The sequence below is a fragment of the Cryphonectria parasitica genome, assembly GCF_011745365.1.
Source record: "Cryphonectria parasitica EP155 unplaced genomic scaffold M406scaffold_7, whole genome shotgun sequence".
NCBI classification, from domain to species: domain Eukaryota; kingdom Fungi; phylum Ascomycota; class Sordariomycetes; order Diaporthales; family Cryphonectriaceae; genus Cryphonectria; species Cryphonectria parasitica.
Window position 1 is genome coordinate 1,426,650 of NW_024468915.1, and position 21,625 is coordinate 1,448,274.

The following is a 21,625-nucleotide window of genomic DNA, read 5'->3' on the forward strand; positions in this document are numbered from 1 at the left end:
TTGCTCAGTTAATTGATCGAGGATGCTAGGATACATTGCCATTACTTATTGCGTGCTTGTGGAGAATTATAGAGGACCGAATTATAAAGTAGTAGATAGGATCTAAGTTTAGTGCAATAAAATACAATTTATCAGCCTGCTGATAATCTCAAATGGAGATTACAGTCACCCAGGCTTCCTTAAACTCACTTTCAGGGGAGTTTGCCCCTTCCAAATCTACCACCCATTATTCACCTCAAGTGACGAACCATACAGACTTTTGGTCCCACACCTTCCCTCACCCCCCCCCCCCCTCTCCTCGACCTCCTGCTTCTTCCCTTTGGCCTCCCCAATTCTCTCTATCATATGAGCCCTACACTACATCTCCCTCCTTCTTCGTCACCCTGGTATATATATGAAAACCAGCTCCGCACCCCCCCCCCCCAACCCCCAATCCCTCCTTTATCCACACGTTACCGCATGTGCTGCACATACTAAGGTAGCATCCGACTGTCGATGCATATCTGACAGGTGATACTCCTGGTCTCCTGCATGCGGAATATGAATCGTCTTGCAAGAGCCTTGGTCGATGAAAACCCACTGCAGGAAAGCTATGAAAGCGTCCACGTCGCTTCGCGTGCTCATTGCTCCGAGACTTGCCCGAACAACCCTAAAAGTTTGAAAAGAATCAGTGCATGTTGCTTTTACTATTTATAGAGACACGTTTTTGGACGGCCAAATTTCTGAAACAAGTGGTATAGGGTAAATGAAAGGCTGAGATGAAGAGGAAGCATTCTCTCTTTCTTTACTTACCCTGTGGGAAGCTGTTGTATCAGGCTGATGCCGTCCGGCCCGCATGAGTGGTGAGCGGAAAATGCTCGCTGCAGTTGCCACGGCTCGTACTCGAGAGCAGTGAAGATACCACCTGGACAACATATTCCTGAGCTGATACATTAGCGAATTGTTTCCCCCTTCATCTTCGGTTTGGGTGTTTTTTTCTCTCTCTTCTTCTTTTCCCATAACATACCGCCTGACCTCACATAACATCCATGCTCGTTCGCTATCCTCTCGACATCGGCATACGGGATATAGTAACCACCAGCGTCAAGTAGGTTAAAAGCTACCGTGGCCCCCTGTTTTCTGGGGTCGCCGAAACCTCTGCCGTCGTCCTCGGTATATATATGACAGAGCGGACGGCCGTTGGCATGCGTTAGATATTTCATCCTCTGGTAAAGACGTATCGACAGGTTGGTCGTGTGGCGGGAGACGTTGTCCATGGAGCCGTACAGCCTCAAGTGGACGTCGATGGCCTCACCCAGGGCAAGGATGTTGTGAAAGGGCAGGGTACCATCCTCGAGGCCGTCGTGGATCTCATAAGAGCGGTCGCCGTGGTCCTGGCGTATCCCACCGGCATAGGGATCAGCGGCGTCCCGGCCCTTCAGCTTGTGCCAGGTTCCTCCTAGCACCGACACCATGGTGACGGTACCGCCGCCAAAATATTTCCGCAGCGTCAGTATGTGACCCGAGTCTTTTCGCACGATCAGGGCGCCCAGGTCGGGAAACCCAAAGATCTTGTAAAAGGACACGCAGGCAAAGTCGGGCGCGCTGTCGGGGTCCCGAAAGACTGGGTGCAGGGGGCTGGTCATGGCGAGGGCCGCGCAGTCGAGCAGCGTGTACGTGTTCTGCAGGGGAGCAGAGGACCTGACAGCGCCCGTCCAAGAGAGGGGCAGCCGCCGGCCGGACATGTTGGACTGGCCTGGGTAAGCAAAAAGTCCCAGCCCCTGGGGCCGAGGGAGCAGGTCATACCGCCCGTCGCGACCATGCAGCTCCGGATTCTCGAGCCAGCGCTCGACCTCGATGTCGCTCTCGAAGCAGTGCGAGTGGCCGCGGGTGAGCTCGCGGATGCCGACGAGGCTGGTGTGGGCGTCTTTGTGGTAGCCGTACCAGAAGCTGCCGCTCCTTGTCTTCTCGGCCAGATCCCTGAAGCTGTCGGCCACGAGCTTGATGCCGGCGGTGGAGTTGGAGACGAAGACAAGGTCGAAGTGTCTAGGGTCGGCGCCAAAGAACCGTAGGGCCTTCTCCCGCACACCATCGACGACGCATCCGGATCTATGGGCGGGACCGTTGGCGCTGTGGGGATTTCCGTAGAGGTTCGCCTTCATGCGCTCGGCGAAGGCATCGACGAGGCTTTTTGCGTAGATGGTCGTTCCACTGTGATCGAGATAGACGCCTGAAGTACCAGAGGTTAGATAAATGTGTCTCTCTATCTCTCTTCTCACTCACTCGTTCGTTCTTTCATCATAATCTTCTTCTTTTGTTTTCGGTGGAGGGTGGGTGGCAACATAATTATGCACTGGAATTAATGACCTTCATTCATATGAGGATACTCAGTCTGTCGAAGGTCCTTGACAGACGTTGGGTAGAACGTCTCATCCGGCAAGCTCGGCACCTCGTCATGGCTTTCTGGGGCTACAAGACACTCGCGTCAGCTCATTGGAAAAGGAAAGGGGGCGGGGGGGAAGAAAAGAAGAGAAACCACCACCCCCCCAAAAAAAACATCCAATAAAGAACAGCCAACAGAAACATCTGAACAGGGCCGCCGATAGACGATAAACTATAGAGCGAGAAAGAAAGGAGGGTGGAAGGGTTTTTGGTAGGAGAGGAGGGGGGCAACCATACATTCCTGAGAGACTGCAACTGCAACAGCAACAGGCTTGAGGTTGGAGGCTCGGTGCCGAAGGCGTGTCATCAACCCTCGGGGTACGATAGACCGGCGCGGCGTGTTCGGTCTGGAAGGGGTCGCGTCATTCATGTCGAGGATGCGAGACTTATATACGCCATAGACATTGGCTAGTGACCTCTATTGGATGGGGGGCGTATTGTGTGGGAAAATCATGTTGTTGACGAGGAGGCCCATTATTTCTATTGTTTCTGGAACCTCGAGAATTCCTAAGGGTTAGTAAACCCACTTCCCGATCCCGTTTAAGGCCGCGACCAGCTGGAATGTTCCGCCCTTGCCTCCCCCCAATGAACAGGATCGATGTCGTGATTCATCCCTCCCTCACATTCCTTAGATGGGACTGTGTTCCACCGTTCCTTGTTCCCCGGTGGCGACCCGTGCGAACCATTGATACTCGAGAACCACGTTTTCGGAAGTGAGAAGGGGAGGGTCCACGCTCACGAGTCTAGCCCGACCACGTTAGGGCCGACTCTCCCGCCTTGACGTAACCCCCAGTCTCTCTTTTCTTCTTCTTCTCGTGAAAGTTGTGATCCGGTCAGGAGAAGGGAAGGGGTGGTGAGATGGGATGTCCGGCTGTTCGAGTCGGTGGAGGCGGTCAGGGGTCCTGTTTGTCCATCAGGCAAGGCTGCTTGCGTGTCTGTGTGTGGATCTGGATGCACCTTTTTGTCAGCTTGCAGCCCAGCTGAGTGAGTGTTTGTCAGATGAGGAGGAGGAGGAAGAGAAGGGGAGGAGAGAAGGAGAAGGGGAGAGAGAGAGACAGACAGACAGCGCATCTGTTCTCCATGCTCCCCCCCCCCTCGTCTCCACCCCACCCCACGCACTCCAGTGCCCAGCAGCAGATGGTACATGTGACCGCTTCGTTAGAACGAGCGTCCCCCCCGACGTAGTGGACAGAATTATCGAGTAGGACACACACACATACACACACACACACCACGGCAATACTTGCAGATTGTAGGAGCGCCAGACCTCAGCCCCTTCCGGAGATCCTTTCCTTGGCATATGCGAGGTCTTTGTCAGATGATTAGGTCGGCGCTTGCTCTTGTGGCTCCTTCTCCTCATTGTGAGGACCAGTCTGTAGGTGTGGATGCGAATTGTCGATCTCGCATGTGTGAGAAAGAGGGGAGATATATTAGTAGATGGAGCGATGAGATGGGCGCGACCGAGACTTTTTAAGTCAATCGTCTCTCTGAGACCAATGTCACGTTCGCTTCCCCGCGGCAGAGGCCTGTTAGAAGCTTGAAAAGACGGTGAGCGCATGGGGCATGCCTCCTCTTCTCTCCCACAGTGACTGTGCGAAGCTCAGCCGTGACAGCCAAATGCCCCGAGACAATGGAGAAAGGCTGACGGAAGTCGACAGTCTGGAAGCAGACAATGCAGTGTTTCCCACTTCGTCGTGGTCGATCTCCACCCACCCCCACCACCTACTTACTGTAAGGTTGTGCTCCACAATGCGCCGCCACTCATGGCTGCGAGACTTTCTCGGGCTGAAGCCTGGGGTTCACCTTCTCAGCAGGGCGATTGGGCAGGCTACCAGGCGGTAGTGATGGGGTTCGTTGGTCGCACCAACAATCATCACGCCCCCTCTCGGGATCGAAGGCATTTCGTGTGTGTATTTTGCACTAATTCGGGTTTCACGAGGTCGATATTTCGCCTGTTAAAACTCACCTGTAGACCGCTGAACCCAGGAGCTTTTTCTGAGATCAACGGTCGTTGGATCTCACCATGATGATGACGAGGCCGGTGTCTTGCTTGAAAGGGTTATTTTAAAACTGCCCCAACAGAGTTGCAGAGGTGCATATGTCATGGTCCGTGAATGCAAGGTCCCGGAGATCCGTGACACGCAGGTTCCTGCTTGTGCGCCGGTCACAACATCGATCATCGGAAGGCCACATGCATTATCGTGGCTGCTGTGCTGCACGCCAGAGAATGCTGTTGCGCTGGTATTGGTTCTTCTCCTGGGAGATAAGCACCTTCTAGAAAGCCCGGAAGCTCGTAAAGATGACCCTGGCGACACGAAACTTACGGCTTGGTCATGATCTCGGGTTTCGAGAGCCAATGGTGGGGTTTCTCGTCCACGCATTCGAGCCACGATACGGTCATCTGACGGGCCCAGATTTGTGCCTGGGACCTCCCGGCTGGTACAGACAGCCGTAGTCTCGTAGTTCTTGGGTTTCTGCGCCGGAGCGGTCAGCTGTGGCCATGTCATTCCTTGCAAAAAAAGATCAAGTGCCAAACCCCCACCCCCCTTCTCGATGATTAAGCTTTCGACTGTGCTCTTCTGGTGTTGGTGGAGCCGGGAGGGGGGGGGGGGAGGGCATTAGGCACGACACCACATTTTGTTTGGCGTGTCTTTGAAGGGCTGTGGAGTATGCGAGGTCACCAATCATTGTCCCATCGCCATCGTGGAACGCGGTCATAGTCACCAGATTGAGGCTATCCACCCCCTTCAAGAATAGTAATCACAACAGACGCCAGCTACGGTCTTGACCTGTCATTAGTTTGCAGCTGAGTCCCACGTCAGCGTCAGCCAGACTACCACCATCATTATCAACCAGCTAACCCATTTTGTTGCCTCGAGGTGCCTTGGTCGCTCCTTTTCTTCTTTTCCTGCACTTTTGGTGTCTCCATAGTAGTAATAAAAATTTATTCGGGGAGAACGCCCTGGCGCGTGTGAGAAGTGACTGAAGCTCGAAGGATGGTCCCGGCCGGGGTTGGAGGGCGAGTGCCTAGTTAGCAAAAGAAGACGTTGTTCAAGGGACAAACACAAGAGAAACGGCATGAATGTCTCTGGTGTCAAACGCGTCAGTCGTGTTTGTATGCGTTGCGTGGTTTGAAGTTGCTTTTTAGAGACCAAAAAGGTCGGTGGTCGCGTTCTTCGGGTGCAGCCGCATGGTTCCTGGTTCGCCCTTGACCCCACCTGCTCGATTTGTGAGACCCAGTGTCTCTGATTCGCTTGTCAGGGAAGGAACCCCGCCGGGGGTGGTCCCCCCTGTCGACCCATCCTCTCGGGTATCCCACCTTCCATCCCAGCCTAGGATCTCTCTGTGTCTCTCCTGCTCGGAACTTTTGTCTAGCTGATCACACAGCATGACGAGCTGGCTTGTCTGAACGTCTTCCTGGTCGTGCTGAGATTCAATTGTGGGTTTTGCATCATGAAATCCCTGAGAGGGTGGGGAAAAGAACAAAGCAAAGAGGAGGCAGCGTGAGAGAGAGAGAGAGAGAGAGAGAGAGAAAAGAGAGAAAGATGTTTAGAAGAAGAGTAAGAAAGAAAGACAAAAAGTGAGAGAGAAGAGGAAGAACTCTGCATTATGCCCTAGACGGGAAAAGAACCTGACCGGTGATCATCACTTGCATGCAATGTGGGTGCAAGACAGCCTCAAGGGGCTCCCGCCATTCCTCATTCAGGCAACTTCCTTCTCTCCGCCTCGGCTGTGCGGCTGAACTTTGATGGCAGAATTTTTGGGGGCAAGGTTAGGCTCGTTTCAAAAAAAGAACCGGTTATCCTAAAGTTGGTCAAGTGGGCGCAAGGAGGACGAGGCTTCATGATTGAGCTTTTTAGTCTGGAGAAGGCTTTCTGGTAGCTCAAAGGCAATCCGATGTTTCCGCTGGGGCCCTTAATCTGGCGCCTAGACTAGACGTCATCGCGACGTTGAGAAGTAGAGCTCGGACCAGATTCATTCGATACACTGCGCGACAATGTCGCCTGCCGTTTCGCCCTTCCATTTGCAATCTTTTGTGTTGATTAGTTTAACGTTTATTATGTGAAAGTACAATCTGCAAGAGGAAAAGAAGAAGAAGAAAAACGTAAGCAACCGAGGTATCTTCCCGAGAGTATTGACCGCCTAGTGAGAACTCCCGCCCTCGGCTCCCATTTTACCCTTTCAGCTGGACGAGCTCAAAATCACGAATAACCTTGTCTCCAATGAACGCCGGAAACCGCATGTGTCTATGCAAATCATAGTCTCCCAAGCCGACCCTTTCATTACAGGATGAATACAAGGGCAGCTCCCACAGCGAGCACATGGACAGGCGTGTTTGCATATGCTGCGGCCGTGACGACCGCGGTAGGCAAGCTGGTGGCTGTCGTACTGTTGCTACCTGTGGGAAGTGTGCTGGTTGTACTCGTAGTGGTCGTAGAGGTGGCGGTCTCAGCACCCGAACTGGTCGAGACAGACGTGTGAGTCGAGGTGGATGAGGTGGTCGAAGTAGTACCGGTGCAGCCTGAACTCTCCATCGCGACGGCGGTGAAGTTGGCACAGGTGATGCGGGTCGTATTGGCAAAGTGAAGGACGAAGCTGCGGTTGCCGAAAAAGGCGCCGATGCCAGTTAGGGTCGAGGCAAACTCATCCGTAAAGGTGGTGGAGAAATCGGTGCCGTTGATGCTGCCGTGCTTGCCAGAGAGGTCACCAACCTGGCAGGTCTCGGGCAGGGAAGCGTCGCAGGCGGGCTCCTCGCCTCGCTGGTAAGGGTCGAGATGGGCCAGAGTGCCAGTACAGTTGCCATCGGCAGGGACTGGCTGATCGTGGATGTGGTAGACTGATATGAGAGAGAGAAGAGGGTTAGACAATCAGGAGGAAGGTGAATCATTGAAGCTTTCAGGCTTAAAGAGTAAGAGTGCCGAGAGGGTAGAGGGCGTACGGAATGGGCCACCAGAGGCAGGCAGACCAGAGAACTCGACGTGGAACATCACGCCTTGACCGCTGGGCATAGAGACCGCCTGAATGGCTCCCTGCACATTACCGCCGCTGGGGAATAAATCGGTGTCGAAGGCATTGCTGGGCAGCTGAGCGATGTACTGAGCCCCGTTCGGGTTGTCGACGATGGCCGTGGCATTGCCAAGAATCTTCAATCGTATAGTTAGCTAAATGTTGATCCAGAGAAAAGCACCTGTTCTAGGGAGACACGTACGCCCGTTGTGATGTTACCGCTGGTCGCCTGCGCTGTAACACCGCCGAGAGTGACAGCAGCTAGAACGAAGGCAGCGACCGAAGAGAACATTTTGAAAAGATTGGTGGTGGTCGAGTTTTGACGTGGGGCTAAAGACACAACAAAGATGATCTCTGGGAGCAGGAAGATGCACCGTCAAAAGAATGGCAGGCAAGGAGACGTGATGCAAGATCTGCAAGATGTAGTTTGGTGGCTGTTGAAGGAGATTGGCCCTTTAAGTATGGCTCGCGTGGTTTGTGTGTTTGTGTGAGACGCAGATAGATGTGATTCACCTACTTTAGTGAACGAAAATCAAGAGGTTGTCTGTAAGCAGACGCATAGCTACCCCAAAGATTAGACGGTGGCTTCAGGTCAGTGTACAAGTCTCGGGCGCAGCTTCGTGGGAGGAGAGACAGCATGTGGTCACGTACTAGATACCACTTATCAGGGTGCTGTGTCGCCCAGGAATTAGGTACCGGCAACCTTGACCAACGTCTTGTCTTCAAACAGGGTCCGCCACACCATACAGCCCCGTGCGTATCTTGTACTGCAGCCACCTCGTGAACTTCCATAGTTAGATGATAGGATTGTACAACTTGTAGCAGAGAGTGAGTAGCATTATAGAACGAGCTCTTTTTATCAAGGAGACCAGAGAGAGCGTGATTACGAGCCTCGGGGCTGCTGCTGAAGTTTGCCTTGGACAACAAGATCAAACATGCAGCGAATACTATATGAAAGCCAGCCTCATCGCCTCATATGCTGACTGAACTGAGATCTCATACATAGAACTTGCAAATTTCGCACAAGAAGCCTCGAGAGAATCTTTATCGCCTTGTCTAAGCTCAACCTCTGAGATTATACCTAATGGAGGGCGGCATCACCACACATTTTTCTAAGGGTTTCAAGGAAGTCAAACATGATATCTTACCCCAAGTCGCCCTAGGCGAGATCTCTCGCTTGATGAGTGGAGAAACCTTAAAATCAGTGGTTGCCGTGGGTAGGGACACCCCCTGACGATCCCCTGCCCAGGCGTGTTCAGGGATTCTACAATCCACTGCACCAAAAGAGACAGTGACTTACGTCTCTTGTCGCGATCCGAGACAAACTCTAGAATCAGAGATCTGAGATAAGCACTTGGGCAGATTCCTGCTTTGTCTTTGATTTTGTTCATATTCAAGTTTGTTCGCCCCCATTCTATTCGATTATACTAATATCTTTACAGAGACCTATGCTAACGTTCCAGCAAGGAAGGGGGGGAAAAGCAGAAGGAAGAAGAAGTCTTGAAACAGGCAAAGTCAGATCTCCCTTGAACCGTAATTAATTACGGTAATTGCTTTCGTTTATGTATGACGCTCATGTTCGAGCTCGGCTTTTGCGGACTGGCAAAAGAAACATCCACGACGCGGCTCAGCCCCGTCGATTGGTTACCACACGGACACACGGCACAAAAGGCTCACTCACTTTCTTTCTGTTCTTATCTGGATACTTCCAGAATACTATGGTACCCCAGTCCTCATGCCTACCCGGATTGCCCCTCTGGCGTGCTAAGAGAGCCTCCCAAGTCCACCTAGCGGCACCTGTTTCACCACGTCACGCCCAAGGTCTGTGCGAAACCTCGTGTTGCCAAGCTTCTTGTTTCCTAGACGTGGGCCCCTGTTTCCAAATTTTAAACACTTGAGGAATGACAGATGTGCCTGGATTCATAGAGGATGGATCCTCTTTGAGAACGTCCCTTGGTTGCGCCAAGGCAGTGACATCTCTCGGCACTTCTCCACCCGACGGTTTCCAGTACTGTAAAGTCGGGGGAGGGATGAGGGATTGGGGGGGGAGGGGGGAACTCCCCAGAGGAATTTATTGTGCGTGTGTCTAGAAACACCACCAGCATAGAGGCATACGCCCCCAGTGCCAATAATGGGGTGGATTGTGGCCAACAGCTTGAATGAAAGACCACTGGCGTCGCAAAATTGCTATTTTAACGAGGTCAATACCATGTCGCGCCGTCACTACTGCTCTCTTTCCCAAGGCCTTGGCGACTTGGGCGATTGCCTGAACATTCCGTTCTAAAGTGTGCAGCATGTAACATAATCTGTTGAACATCTTACAGGAGAACTCATTGAATCGGTCTTCTTCCTTGTGCCATAAATTTGTTGGGCTTTTGTATACACACACACACACACACACACGTATATATACATATATTTAATGATACAACTGCTATATAAGTCATATGTCTATTATCTTTAGTCATTGAAACACCATTTACTTTGTCCCAACTACTAATAATATTTTCTGCTTCACATCATCAAGTTTTCTGAATACCCTAAACACTGTGCAAGTAAAGTAGGCTCCCTCGCGACTGACAAGCCAGACGCCATGAGCATTGGGGCCTATAGACTGATCTACTGTAGAATCATGATGTTATCTACCGACGCACATTTGTCCGGGCATAGGCTCATGTTATACCCTACTATGACCCGTAGCAGCAACTGATTACCATCTAAGAGATAATTTGAGCTCAAGTCTCTCTAAGCTTTTCCCAGGTGCTCTCTTGTAAAGTGCAACATACTTACATAGCCTTGCAATCATATCCATCACAGGTTGTTTCAGCTACCACATTCTTCTAAATTCCAGCCAATGAGTTTAAGTGATATCAGTGCGCATGAAGGCTTCACACTAAAAAATTAAGAAAAGAGATTGATCATCTCTGGCGCAGTCTGATTTTCAATGACCTTGGGAACAAGTTTCTGTACTATATCAATGAGTTCTGCTCACTCTCATTCATTCTGTAACATGTGTGCCTGCCCTGCTTTCTGTGGTAGGGTTGTTCGAGCAATAATGATGAGAACAGCTTAAAGTGTGCCAAACTGCTTTGGAAGAGCAAAAACACATTAGGTTGCTCTCACCTTGGATGCGCATGGCCTCATATAGTTCATAACAACATTTATGCTTCCAAGATTTACTTTGCCTGAGGTTGCACAGATAGTCTCCTCTCATGCTAGCTATTTTCTTAGTATTGACACCTATAATTATTTCTGAGCATAGACCTCCAAGGACTCGATGGAGTGATATGATATCGTTTATGTGTGAGTTCGACCGTCTACGCAGCTATATAAGCCATAGTCATTTCCAGGCAGCTAGGAGTGGTCACTCCTTTTAGCTGTCGCATATCTATTATCTAGCAAATGTTATGGATTGAAAACAGCAGAGCCTTGTCAGACTATGAAGGGTAATAGATATTCATTGGCCCAGTAGTTGTGCTTTGACAGCACCCAGAGCCAGATCCCAACGGGGAAAAGAAGGGGTGGGGGGCGAAAGAAAATGAAGACCCTGCAGAATGTTGCTGCACAATTTTCACAGGTTTTCTTCGGCATTTCTGTAGGAATAGTGGACGTTATATTTCCCATACTATTAAGTAATCGATGCAGTGATCAAGTCATCAACTGCATTGATTGGTGTTGCTGCTTTTTACTGAGAAGACCCAAATATGGGAAGAGACCCTGGAAGCTTGGCATCCCGCTGGCCCCTGTCAGGGCAGCCAATTAGGACTAGTTGGACCCACTCCTGGTGTCGTCACCCCGGCTTGGAGCTTTCGTGTCGTTTTGGAAACTCGCATCGAATTGACAACATCGCATATTGATGCTGGTTCATCTTCCCCCAAAACAACCTTTACCACCACCCCTCCTCGCCATCTCGAGCTGCCCAGCAAACGACAACCGCGCCATACCCTCCTCCTCAATTAGATCAACATAGCAGGCTTCTCCTCCCTCCTTTCACGATGGCCCCAAAGAAGAACACTTCTGCTCCTGGCAGCTCTGCAGCCCCGTCCAAGCCGCAGACCCCGCCGTTCTCGCTGCAGTCGTGGCCCGATGCTGACAAGGTCTGGAACGGGTACTGGAAGATCACCAACCACCAGACCAGGCTGCTCGACATCTTCCTGGCTTTCCTGGTGTTGGTTGGAGGTCTGCAGATGCTGTACTTCCTTGCTGGTGGACGCAATGTGAGTCGTGTCCTCCCTGTTTGTCGTATGTGTGGGATTTAAGAGAGACTGACCTGGGCGGTGCAATGATGATGCATGTAGCCTTACAATGCCTTCCTCGCTGGCTTCATTGCCACTGTTGGCCAATTCGCCCTGACCGGTACGATGCCTCCCACGCATTCCTCTCAAGACCCTGCCACGAGGCTCTTCTTTTGTACATACCCCATGATCTAAACCGCTAATCGATATCCTCCACATTGCAACAGTTTCCCTCCGCATGCAGACCGTCGAGCAGAACAAGGAGTCATTTTCCAAGACAACCCCCGAGAGGTGCGCAGCATACCGGTCGATCTGAAAGCCCCGCGCGGGTAGAATCTAGACCAGAGATACTGACAGAACGAGCAGAGCCTTTGCGGATTTCATCTTTGGCAGCCTGATACTGCACTTTTTCTGCATCAACTACATCAACTAACTGAGGAGAGAGCGCGCGGAAGTGGGCGTCGAAAAAGGGGAACTAGGGACCGTGTTGGAATCGCAACGGCATCTTTGCCTGTTCGTCTAAGTCGCAGGAATTCATGGGACATGTACAATAGGACACGGGGTTTCAGGCAAAATACAAACAGGACAAGCATCATGCTGATGTCTGCGGAAAATTGAATCATGATTTGACTTATCACCGCTGCTCAGATGGCCAGCGACATTGGCCATCTGGCCTGTCTCTCCTCGCCGGCCCGTGTCATTCCGCTGCGTTACTCGCCACCTGCCTCTTTTTCTTCCTCTTTCGGTGTATCTGCTCTTGGAGGTCCTCCCTTGGGCGGTCCACCTGCCTTTGGCGGAGGTGCTAAGGGGCTCTTGCTCCGAGTCGTCTCTGGCCTGTCCAGCTCCCTGCTCTTCTGCTCCTGCTCGTTGAAGTAATCGTCCATGCTGTTGCCCCCACGGTTCGCTTGCCTGTCTTTCTTCTTCTGACTCCTCGGCGGCGCGTTCCCTGCCGGCGGTGGCGGCGTCGCACTCGCGATCTGCGCTGGAACCAGGAAATCGCCGCCGCCCGGCGCTGCACCCTGCGCCCCCTGGTCGGCGGGCGTGATAAAGTTGGCTGAAGCGTCCATGGGCGACGCCATGATCCCCGCCGGGTAGGGTGTCTTTTCAGACAGTTCGCCGCCATCAAACATCATCTCCCCAGGTGCATGGACAGGCTCGCTCAGCGGCGCAGGCAGGCGGTGCAGCGCCCCATAGCCCAGCACGCACCCCAGAGCCCCCTCGCCGCCCCAGGCGCGGCTCGGTTGCAGTGTCACCTCGCGCGTGACGTCGTACTCGTTGTTGTAGACGTACAGGCGCAGCGGACGGCCAATGTGGTCCTCGACGATCTCGGACAGGCCGCTCTCGCCGTGAAGAGCGCCCTCGGGCGAGCCCAGGATGTAGTCGCTGTACGGCAGCAGGCCGGCAAGATCAGCGGGCGAGCCGGCAGGGACATCGAGGACGTGCCAGATGTTGGTCACGGCCGCGAGGGAGGTCCACTGCAGGGCGAGGCCGAGGGAGGCCGTGTCGGGCGGGACGGGGACGTGAAGGGTGCGGGTGCGCTGGCCTTTGGCGCTCCACAGGCCGAGGGTTACGGTGCTGCCGGCGCAGTTGCGGATCTCTTGGGCGAAGAGGTTCGGGCTCGGATCATCCTGAAGAGGGAGGAAGAAGGGAGGAGGGTAGTTAGCTGGCTGAGTCTCCAGACCGTGGTGTTTCTTTCTGTCTCTGCGTTTCTGTGTCTGGGAGATCTTGTCATACAATCACGCGCCCATTGATTCCCACGATAAAGTCAAACCACGGTTCAATCGCGAGTTGTTGGTTTGCGTTTCGCAGGACCTGAAAGCCGAACAGCCCTTGTTGTTGTTTTTGGCGTGGGTCCTCGCCGTCGAGGCGGGATATGAAGCGATTGAGGGCGTTGAACATGATCTTTTGATGAGACTTTTATAATAAGATAAAATCTGTAGTCGGCGAGGATTTGAGGAGGATAAGCAGGAGGAGGAGACGGTGAACCTTGGTGGCGTGGAAAATATGCTGGTTGACTGTTGACTTGGGAATTGGACCTGTATTTCGATTCCAACTCAAAGGGCAGCAGTCCCTCTCAACGTGTCTGCAACCTTGTCATCAGGCCGCAGTTAGCTTCAGCCTTAGCCCTGGCCCAAGCTCCCCTCCCCTGTAGACCAGCCGTCAAGCCAGCCAGTGGGGCCGCCGCAGTGGGACCCCTCTTCTGTAAGCCATGCAGACCCCCGCTGGAAAATAGTCGACTAACAAAATCCACGTTCACATTTCCTCCAGCCAACGTCAGGCTTGTGAGAGGCAGGCAGAGAACTCTGTCTATGTGAACTCAGAAGAGATGAAAAGTACACTGTTTTTTCAGTCTCACTCAATTCTTCAGAATGTAGTTTAAGTAGGGCTATCATTCACTACTTTCCTCCATCCTTGCAGCCTTATCATCATCGTCCTTCAGCACGTCGGACTCGCAAACGATTGCAACCGAAGACAAGACACCCAAAAGAAACCGTTTGATACTGCTGCCTCGCCCACCATGGCAAAAGGCTTAGGACCAGAGCCCCAGGGCATCATGGCTCCTGCAGAACCACTTCCCTTGACGGCCAGATGCAAGCATTACGAGTCCTCCGACGAAATGCCTGTCGAGATTAAAAAGTGCGTGTGCCTCCTTATTCAGAAACAAAACGAACGTACGGGATATGAGAGAAACAGAGAAAGCTGACCCTGCACTGAGCATCAGATATTGGCGGCAGCGCAAGGAGCTGTTCTGTTTCTACGACGATGACATCTTTATGACAGACGAGGCTTGGTTTGGAGTCACCGCTGAGCCCATAGCCAAGTATGTGAATTCATTCTTCCACTCGCTCTCACACTCACTCTCACATTGATACTTCGTGTCACCTCCCATCTCACATACACACACAACCCTCCTCTCAACCTTCGAAACCGCACCATACACCTCACAATCCTCATACTGACAGCTGACCCTCCCACAGTCAAATCGCCACCGAGCTCGCTCAAAAGGACATCGCCAGCAAGTTCCACGGCCCACGCCCCCGCTCCCGCATAATTATTGATCTCTTCGCCGGAGCAGGAGGCAACACCATCGCCTTCGCCCGCTCAGGCCATTGGGACCTAGTCATCGGCATAGAAATCGATGCTCCCACCCTAGCCTGTGCCCAGAACAACGCCGCCGTCTACGGCCTCGCAGACCACATCCTCTGGATCCACGGCGACTGCGCCGACTTCCTGCGCCGCCTGAAGCACCATCCCGAGACTTTGGACGCTACCCTGCAGCAGTACTTGTGCTTCCAGGCGACGGAAGCAGAGGAAGACGTGGGCCAGGATCCGGCTCAGAGGCGCCAGACCCGGTTGGGGAAACACATCCAGCTGTTTGCGAGCCCCCCCTGGGGCGGGCCCATGTACAAGGGCGCCGAGGTGCTGGACCTGGAAGCCATGGAGCCCTTTGGGGTAACGGATCTGCATGTCATGTGTGCGCCGATGGCACATGCCATGTTCTTGCCGCGAAACGGGGACCTGAGCCAGCTTGCGCGGCTGATGCCAGACGAGAGCGACGAGAAGCTGGATGTGGTGCAGTACTGCATCAACGGGGTCAGTAAGGGCATGGTGGCTTACTATCCGACAGAACAGGACCGCGCCATTTCCTGAGGAATCGGTCACTCGGGCCCGCGAGGAGAGTTTATGCAGGTAGACGTGCAGTACCGACACAGGGATTTGATATCTACTGCTTCGTTTCTTCTGGAGCTCCAGCTCCAGCCTTGGACACTACTATGACTACTGCTCATGGTACCTATAGTTGTTTGACGATGCTCGCCTCGTCAAACAAGTCCTTCAGTAACCCCTGGATACAGACTTCCCGGTCCAGAGGGCCCATCGCATACGTCGACTCGAACGCAAAGATACTGAGTTGGCCAAAGAATGGTCTCAGGATCTTGGCCACCAGCTCCTCCCTCCTCTCGATACTAATGTCATCCCTGATCCCACCGTCTCCCAGCAGGGGCCTTCTTCCGGAGCCCTGCGCTGTCAGAAAGGCCGTGACCTCGACTTGTGGACTTGGTCCTGCCACGCCAGACCCGAGCTCTTCGGAAAGTTCATCCACCAGGGCGAATGGTTGGTAATTGGTCGGTCGGTAGACGGCATCAATCGTGTCTGTTACGAACAACCATTCGTGCAGCTGGAAGTCATCTGGGGCGACACAGACGAGTAGGTCCAGCAATTTGCATGCTTGCAGCACGGAGAGGTTGTTGTACGTCTCCGAGGAAGAGCTATGGTCAGGCGTAGCCACCGACGAGATGGCAGCATGCAGCTCAGTATTGAGCACCGGCCAGATGGGTGCCAGATGTATGGCGCTCGTCTTGAGTGCCAGCGCTCGCACGACCATAAACAGCTCCGCTCGCGTTGTGGATGATGGCGACGAGGTTGCGGTTGCCGCTAGTAATTCAATAAGCTTGTCCAAAATGCTCGGCAATTCCGTGACAAATGTATCCTCTGCCGTTGCCAGAATGAGAGTCGCCATCCGTCGAAGCGTGAGCTGGGTCTTCCGGTCGGCCTCCAGCCTGGCAGATGTTGCTCCGACGCCAAACACTATGCCGGCTGTCGTCGGAGCAGCGATCCTGCTGAGTAGCTCGGGCATCCGGTCTTTGTCTGTGATTGTCCACTGCCTAAGCAGTGGCAGCCAGTCCCTCTGGACGAGAGACACGCTGGACCCGAAGAAGCGAGTATCGTTGAATGCATCTGTGACGTCTTTCTTCCATGTCTTTTGGTTTCCTGGAAGCCTCGAGAGCTCCTGCAATAACACAAGCGTGCTCTGGGAGAACGTGTCCGGGAAAGCCTTTGCGCGGAGAGCCGGGCCGATCACGCTGGCTGAGATCGAAGTCGCCGCTTGCAGCACCCGGTCATTCTCCACCAGGATCTTTGGAAGGTTGGGGACGATCGACGAGAGTATGCCAACCGTGTCGTCGGCACGTTCTTGAGGGTTTCGATCCCGCGAAAGTTGCCCCGCAGACTCCAGGCGCTTAGGTTTCTCGGACGCACCATTAACACCGTCTGAGGAAGAAACTGGCCGCGTTGTGAAGAGAGCAGTGAGCAGCCGAAGGAAGAGGTCCTAGAGAGTGGTGAAGATTAGTCCCGATACCCTTAGCCATGCAAGAAACTTGTAGGGCACTTACACCAAGCTCTCGGCGCATCTTGCGCTGCTCCCCAAAATTGGTGTTGTCAACCTTCTCTCCCAGGATCGCCGCGAATTCCAGAAGGCTAGGGAGAGTTTGCCTGTGTGGGAAGGGATTCGTCAATAAGTCCTTCAAGAAAGTAATGCAATCTTGCCATATCTCGTCCATAGCATCATCCTCGAGAGACTTGGCATAGTCCACAAGGAAGATCACAATATCCGTATCTTGGAGGTCGACAGTCAAGTTTGATTTCCTGGTGGGATCAAGGGCGTTGGGATTTGTACGGCTGTAGATGGAGTTGAATATGGCGGGGACGGTGTGTTTCGGCCGTGATCCATCCAATGCAGGCAGCAGGTTGAAGACCTCGATGTGCGAAGATGACTCGGGGTCATCCAAAGACTTCCTCCATATGTCAATGACAGTCTCTAGACACTCTAGGGTTTCCGCAGCGAACAAGTGCTCAAGGAGTCTTCGTGCACGGTTCCTCATGCGAAGAGACGTGTAACTGAAGGAAGCCACAGAACTACTGTTCTGGGCCGCCGCGTCGCCGCCTTGGCCCCATGACCATATCTTGAAGCAGATCCGGACGGCATCCTGAAACGCCAGCAGGACAGTCAATCGATCATTCGCTGTAGCGCTTCTTGAATGGAAGGACTCTGTGGAGAAAACTCCCGACACCATGTTGCCAAAAAAGCCTTGCGGCTGGTCCTGACCCTTGACTACTGGCGTGCGTGCCTCTTCGAGCAGGAGCCTATCATGGCCTTTCGCTAGGACATGCTCCAAGCCATTCAAGAAGGATATTAAGGTCGTCTCTGGTGCATTGAGCTTGTCCGACCACTCGTGCTCGGAGCCTCTGAACATCTGCTCCAGGCTTGTAAAAGTGCTTCCAATCTGGTCGCACAAAGTGCCCACAAGAGGGATGAGAACCTGGAATATGGAGTCTGCGTAGTATGGCAGACATTCGGTCAAGAAGCTGATCCAGCTGTCCAAGACTGGACGGCTGCTTGGCGAGGAGAGACCAGCCTGCAGACACTTCAGCAGCGCCGGCGGCGGAGGGGGGAGACGTGGAGATTTGTCGGCGGAAACAGAGCCCCGGTGACTTGGTGCTTCAGCACCTTGTCTTCGCTTGTCAGAAGTGGGCGAGGGAGGAAGCTCGACAGGCAACACCTCTCGGAGCTTCAGTGAGGCGTAAACCACATCTAACAACAAGACCTGCACATAGGGATCTGGCGACTCCAGCGACTGGGCCAGTCTGTTGATGAGAACATCTTCAAGCTGCAGCTTTGCGAGGGGAGCAGCATAAGGATTTAAGAGAATCTGGTGCAAGACTAGTAGGGCGCTCCGAACAAGCTGTGTGACTTGTATCTTAATATCGCGATTCTCAGGAACCTTGTACTGTGAGATGCACCTGAGACAGACTTGCAACAGGAAAAACTGAATCGGCACATCTTCTTCCGTGTTTGCTGATTTTATTAGTATGTGTTGTGGTGAGTATGAAGAGAAATGAACTCACTCAATTGTGGCAGACCAGGGAAGTCGTCAGCGTATATTGTCTTGGTCGCGAGTATGCCCCAGATCGCGTCTGGAGCCCATCTGAAAATATTGGAGATGGTCCTCAGATAGTATATGCAAAGGTCGAGGTCATCATCTTCGGTGAACAGTTCAGGCTCCTCGTGCGAGGCACTCATTCTTTCTGAGGGCATCACCAGGAAAGGCAGCTGCACGAATTGCGACGTGAGAATGTAGAACACCCTTACCGCCCTCTATGTCAGTAATTGTCAGTGTGTATTGAAGAGGCTCGTTGTACTCACTTGTCTATCCCAACAAGATTATTCAGCCAAGTCTTGACGGCCATGAATAATTGCGTCTTTTCGTCGGCAAGAGCGTCAAGCACGAGGAAGAGTGGCCGTGTCAACATGACTTCATAGTTGTCGATACCGGAAAGTCTAGGGAACGACCAGGCTTCACCAACTGGCGTCTTTGGTGTCCTCCTGTCTGGGCCGGATGGATTGTCCTGCAGGCTGTGAGACCAGAGTATACTGAAGCTTCTGCCAGACTCGGCTGGTCGAACTGAGAATGTGCCATCGATGTCGTGTTGTCTCATCAGCGCACAGAGAGCCGCCTCAATATCCCGGCTCTGTGGTGTCAAGACGGTTTGAAGCAGCCAAAGGCTGCGAACGGTCTCAACGTGGTACCGCGGCTCTGAAGCAGCGAGAAAAGACCAGGCATGGCGCACGAGAGGGCTGGCAAGATCTGATAGGTCGGTGATTTCGATGCGGCTCGAAGAATAGAGGCGCGTGGAAAGTGAAAGAATGGATGAGTAGGCGGTGAACTGCAGAGACTCCTCTGAAACTCGCGTGTTCAGAGCTGCAAGAAGACGAGCATGATCAAACGGGATGTCCTGAGGCGTTTTGGCAACCAGTAACATCAGGATGCGGCACTTAACGCTCAGGTCAGAGAGCGATTCCTTCTGGACTAGGCTGTCACAACCCGAATCGCACGCCCGCTGTAGAAGTAGTTCTCCGACCTCGCGACCAGTGAGTGGTGTCTTGGCGACGTCCAGATTGCCTTGGTCTTGAACGTAAAAATCCCTGATCTTGAGTAACAAGTCCAGACTTGGGATGCGGTCTGCGTTTTGGGCTTGTATCAGTGGCGATGGTGACCCTTTTGTTTTAGACGGAAACGCACGGTCAGGTACAATATCGAGCAGATCAGCCACAATTCCCAGTGCGGCGGCCACTAAACCGTCATCCGCCATCATCTGCTTGGCTGATTCATCCCTCCGCCTTGCGTCCTGAATCATGCAGAGAATCGCCAGAGCCGTCAATGGCGCATGAACAGTGATCATTTCTTCCTCCTTGATGTTGAAATGTTTGAAAATGAACTGGACCAGGTCGAATTTGTCTGATCGCTCGTGGGAGGTCAGGTCTCCGGGTCCAATCGCCTGTGCCATCTGCCCGAGTATCTCGCCATAGATCAAACCGCTCTCCACACCGTCAAAGAATGTACTCGCGCTGCGCAGCACTTCTGCAAATTCTGTCTTGCTAGACGCCCGGTCCTTGAAACTCCTGACGCTATTCACGATTGGCAGGAAGACTTCGGGAACTACAAGGCCGCCGATCTCCCACCTATCCATAAGGGAAAGGCAAACACGGTACGGGCGTGCCTTTTCGCTGGCACTTGTCTCCGGTGCATCTTTGATCAGGGAGAGCAACGCTCTGGTCAGATGCTCAAGCCCGTAGTCCTCAAAATAGCGTGTCCTGGTAACAAGAGTGCCGTTCTGGTGCGGTGAGGGAGGAAGGGGGGACATGACGCCACTCTCTGGATCGCCACCAGATGGCTCCGGCCCAAGAAGCCATGTCCATAGCCTCCTGTTTAAGCTCATCTCTCGCCGGAGAACCACACCAGCGGCAGCCTTGAGCAGTAACTCCAAGTCCTCATGCTTGACACGTTTTTGGAGAACCTTGGAATGGAGAGGAAGATGTGTCACTAGTAGATCCAGGAAACCTCGTTGGATGAGCAGCTGCTCGTCCGCTAGGCCCGCAGCAAAACATCTCAGTAGCAGGCCCGGCTCTGGTGTTGTCACGAGTTGAGCCAATTTTGAGGACAGGTCAGCTTCTGCATCATTTGTCGAGGCTGCTTCATGCGACTCGGGCAAGATTGAGTGGCCCAACTTGGGAAGGCTTCGGACAAGATAGGACAGAGCACCGGTACGGCGGCTTTGGCCAGTGATAGAGGCCAAAAACACACACTGCCAAAAGTAGTCATCTCCCATAGAATGCATAGGCGTAATTTCCTCTGAGCCTGGAGGCCTGATGGCCTGCTTGAAGCTCTCTAGAAGCTTCAGGGTCCGGTCGAAATCCTCAGCCGTCTCCTCCTCCAACCCCGGCAGCAGAGCCATCACTACAGACTTCATAGCAGGCCGAAGAGAGCGTGGGTCTAATTCGAGGAAGTGTCGCTCGAGAAGGTCGAGGAAAGGGGTTCGGACGGACAGAGAGGCAAAGGAAAGGGTCGGCGCGAGTCCTGGAAGGTAGAGCGGCAAGTCGCGCGAGAGGCCATCCCTCCCAATGATCGTAAATACGTAATTGTATACTTCGAGGGTCTTCTGATGGACGCCAGAGGGTAAGGCTGGGTTGAGACATTGTGACAGTCGTTTGGCAACGAGGGTTTTCGCAGGAACGGTCTGTATACTTTGGGTGCGAGCTTGGAGGGCCTAGGGGTGACCAGTTGTTAGCAACCAGGATCCCAACAAGTCGTATCTATGATTGACAAGGGGAGAAGAAGAATAAAAGGGTGCCCGAACTTTGAGAAGTCTATTCAGGAAGGAAATATAGTCTGCCCATTCCTGCAGCGCAGTCTCGAAAAGTGTCAGAGCCCGGTCGACGCCTGCTGCATATTTTCGGTAGGCTTTGTCTCGTGTCGGTGCATCATCCACTGGACAAAGCATTTTCGAGGTCAGCTTTTCTCATGATGCTCCCTGCGAAAGTCTCGAGGTTCAGCTCCTACCAGCACTCAGTTGGTTCCTCCACTGCCTAGCAGGATTCGGGGTTTCGCGGCCGGAACTCTCTGGCGAGGTTGGCCTCTGTGGCCCTGGTTCAAGGGACATATTCCTTGTCGCTAATGGTGGACGATTGACCAGCCGAGAACATGAGGTTCTCTAGATTTGATGGCGGCGCCAGTTTCATATTCTGCATGGGGGGAGAACTGTGTGAGAGAAGGCGCTGCTGCTCCCTTTACAGAAGCTGCAGCGTAAAGTGCGCAAGGGAGAGGCTTCCGGGCTTGGATTGCTCG

The 21,625-nt window shown here is 53.1% G+C and overlaps 7 protein-coding genes across 7 annotated transcripts; 2 read left to right on the top strand and 5 right to left on the bottom strand.

Annotated features, from left to right (window-relative positions):
• Positions 1-788: 788 nt before the first annotated feature.
• Positions 789-2,141, bottom strand: M406DRAFT_341686 (PLP-dependent transferase; the record flags this gene model as incomplete). The annotated part of the gene is made up of 2 exons (XM_040921693.1): positions 789-919; positions 1,007-2,141. 2 exons carry the CDS (start codon positions 2,139-2,141, stop codon positions 789-791), a joined length of 1,266 nt encoding a protein of 421 aa, XP_040773443.1.
• A 3,242-nt stretch (positions 2,142-5,383) lies between these two features.
• M406DRAFT_103167 (uncharacterized protein) lies at positions 5,384-5,869 on the bottom strand. The gene has a single exon (XM_040915052.1). The coding sequence runs from the start codon at positions 5,809-5,811 to the stop codon at positions 5,566-5,568; it is 246 nt and encodes an 81-aa protein (XP_040773444.1). The 5' UTR covers positions 5,812-5,869; the 3' UTR covers positions 5,384-5,565.
• A 1,090-nt stretch (positions 5,870-6,959) lies between these two features.
• Positions 6,960-7,562, bottom strand: M406DRAFT_222359 (Cu,Zn superoxide dismutase-like protein; the record flags this gene model as incomplete). Its single annotated transcript, XM_040915616.1, has 2 exons — positions 6,960-7,258; positions 7,361-7,562. Coding segments are annotated over 2 exons (501 nt in total), but the record flags the coding sequence as incomplete, so codon positions are not given.
• Positions 7,563-11,280: 3,718 nt separating this feature from the next.
• Positions 11,281-12,287, top strand: M406DRAFT_357469 (defender against death DAD protein). The gene is made up of 4 exons (XM_040923686.1): positions 11,281-11,645; positions 11,727-11,784; positions 11,891-11,954; positions 12,030-12,287. The coding sequence occupies exons 1-4, from the start codon at positions 11,424-11,426 to the stop codon at positions 12,094-12,096; spliced, it is 411 nt and encodes a 136-aa protein (XP_040773446.1). The 5' UTR covers positions 11,281-11,423; the 3' UTR covers positions 12,097-12,287.
• An 86-nt stretch (positions 12,288-12,373) lies between these two features.
• On the bottom strand, positions 12,374-13,562 carry M406DRAFT_63371 (uncharacterized protein; the record flags this gene model as incomplete). Its single annotated transcript, XM_040924833.1, has 3 exons — positions 12,374-12,414; positions 12,448-13,291; positions 13,398-13,562. The coding sequence occupies 3 exons, from the start codon at positions 13,560-13,562 to the stop codon at positions 12,374-12,376; spliced, it is 1,050 nt and encodes a 349-aa protein (XP_040773447.1).
• Positions 13,563-14,217: 655 nt separating this feature from the next.
• On the top strand, positions 14,218-15,314 carry M406DRAFT_264657 (uncharacterized protein; the record flags this gene model as incomplete). The annotated part of the gene is made up of 4 exons (XM_040917677.1): positions 14,218-14,300; positions 14,386-14,488; positions 14,658-14,944; positions 15,005-15,314. The coding sequence occupies 4 exons, from the start codon at positions 14,218-14,220 to the stop codon at positions 15,312-15,314; spliced, it is 783 nt and encodes a 260-aa protein (XP_040773448.1).
• Positions 15,315-15,350: 36 nt separating this feature from the next.
• On the bottom strand, positions 15,351-21,440 carry M406DRAFT_347530 (putative regulator of reproduction dopa; the record flags this gene model as incomplete). The annotated part of the gene is made up of 6 exons (XM_040922306.1): positions 15,351-16,770; positions 16,835-18,297; positions 18,348-18,586; positions 18,727-21,047; positions 21,138-21,268; positions 21,341-21,440. The coding sequence occupies 6 exons, from the start codon at positions 21,438-21,440 to the stop codon at positions 15,457-15,459; spliced, it is 5,568 nt and encodes a 1,855-aa protein (XP_040773449.1). The 3' UTR covers positions 15,351-15,456.
• Between the last annotated feature and the right edge of the window lie 185 nt (positions 21,441-21,625).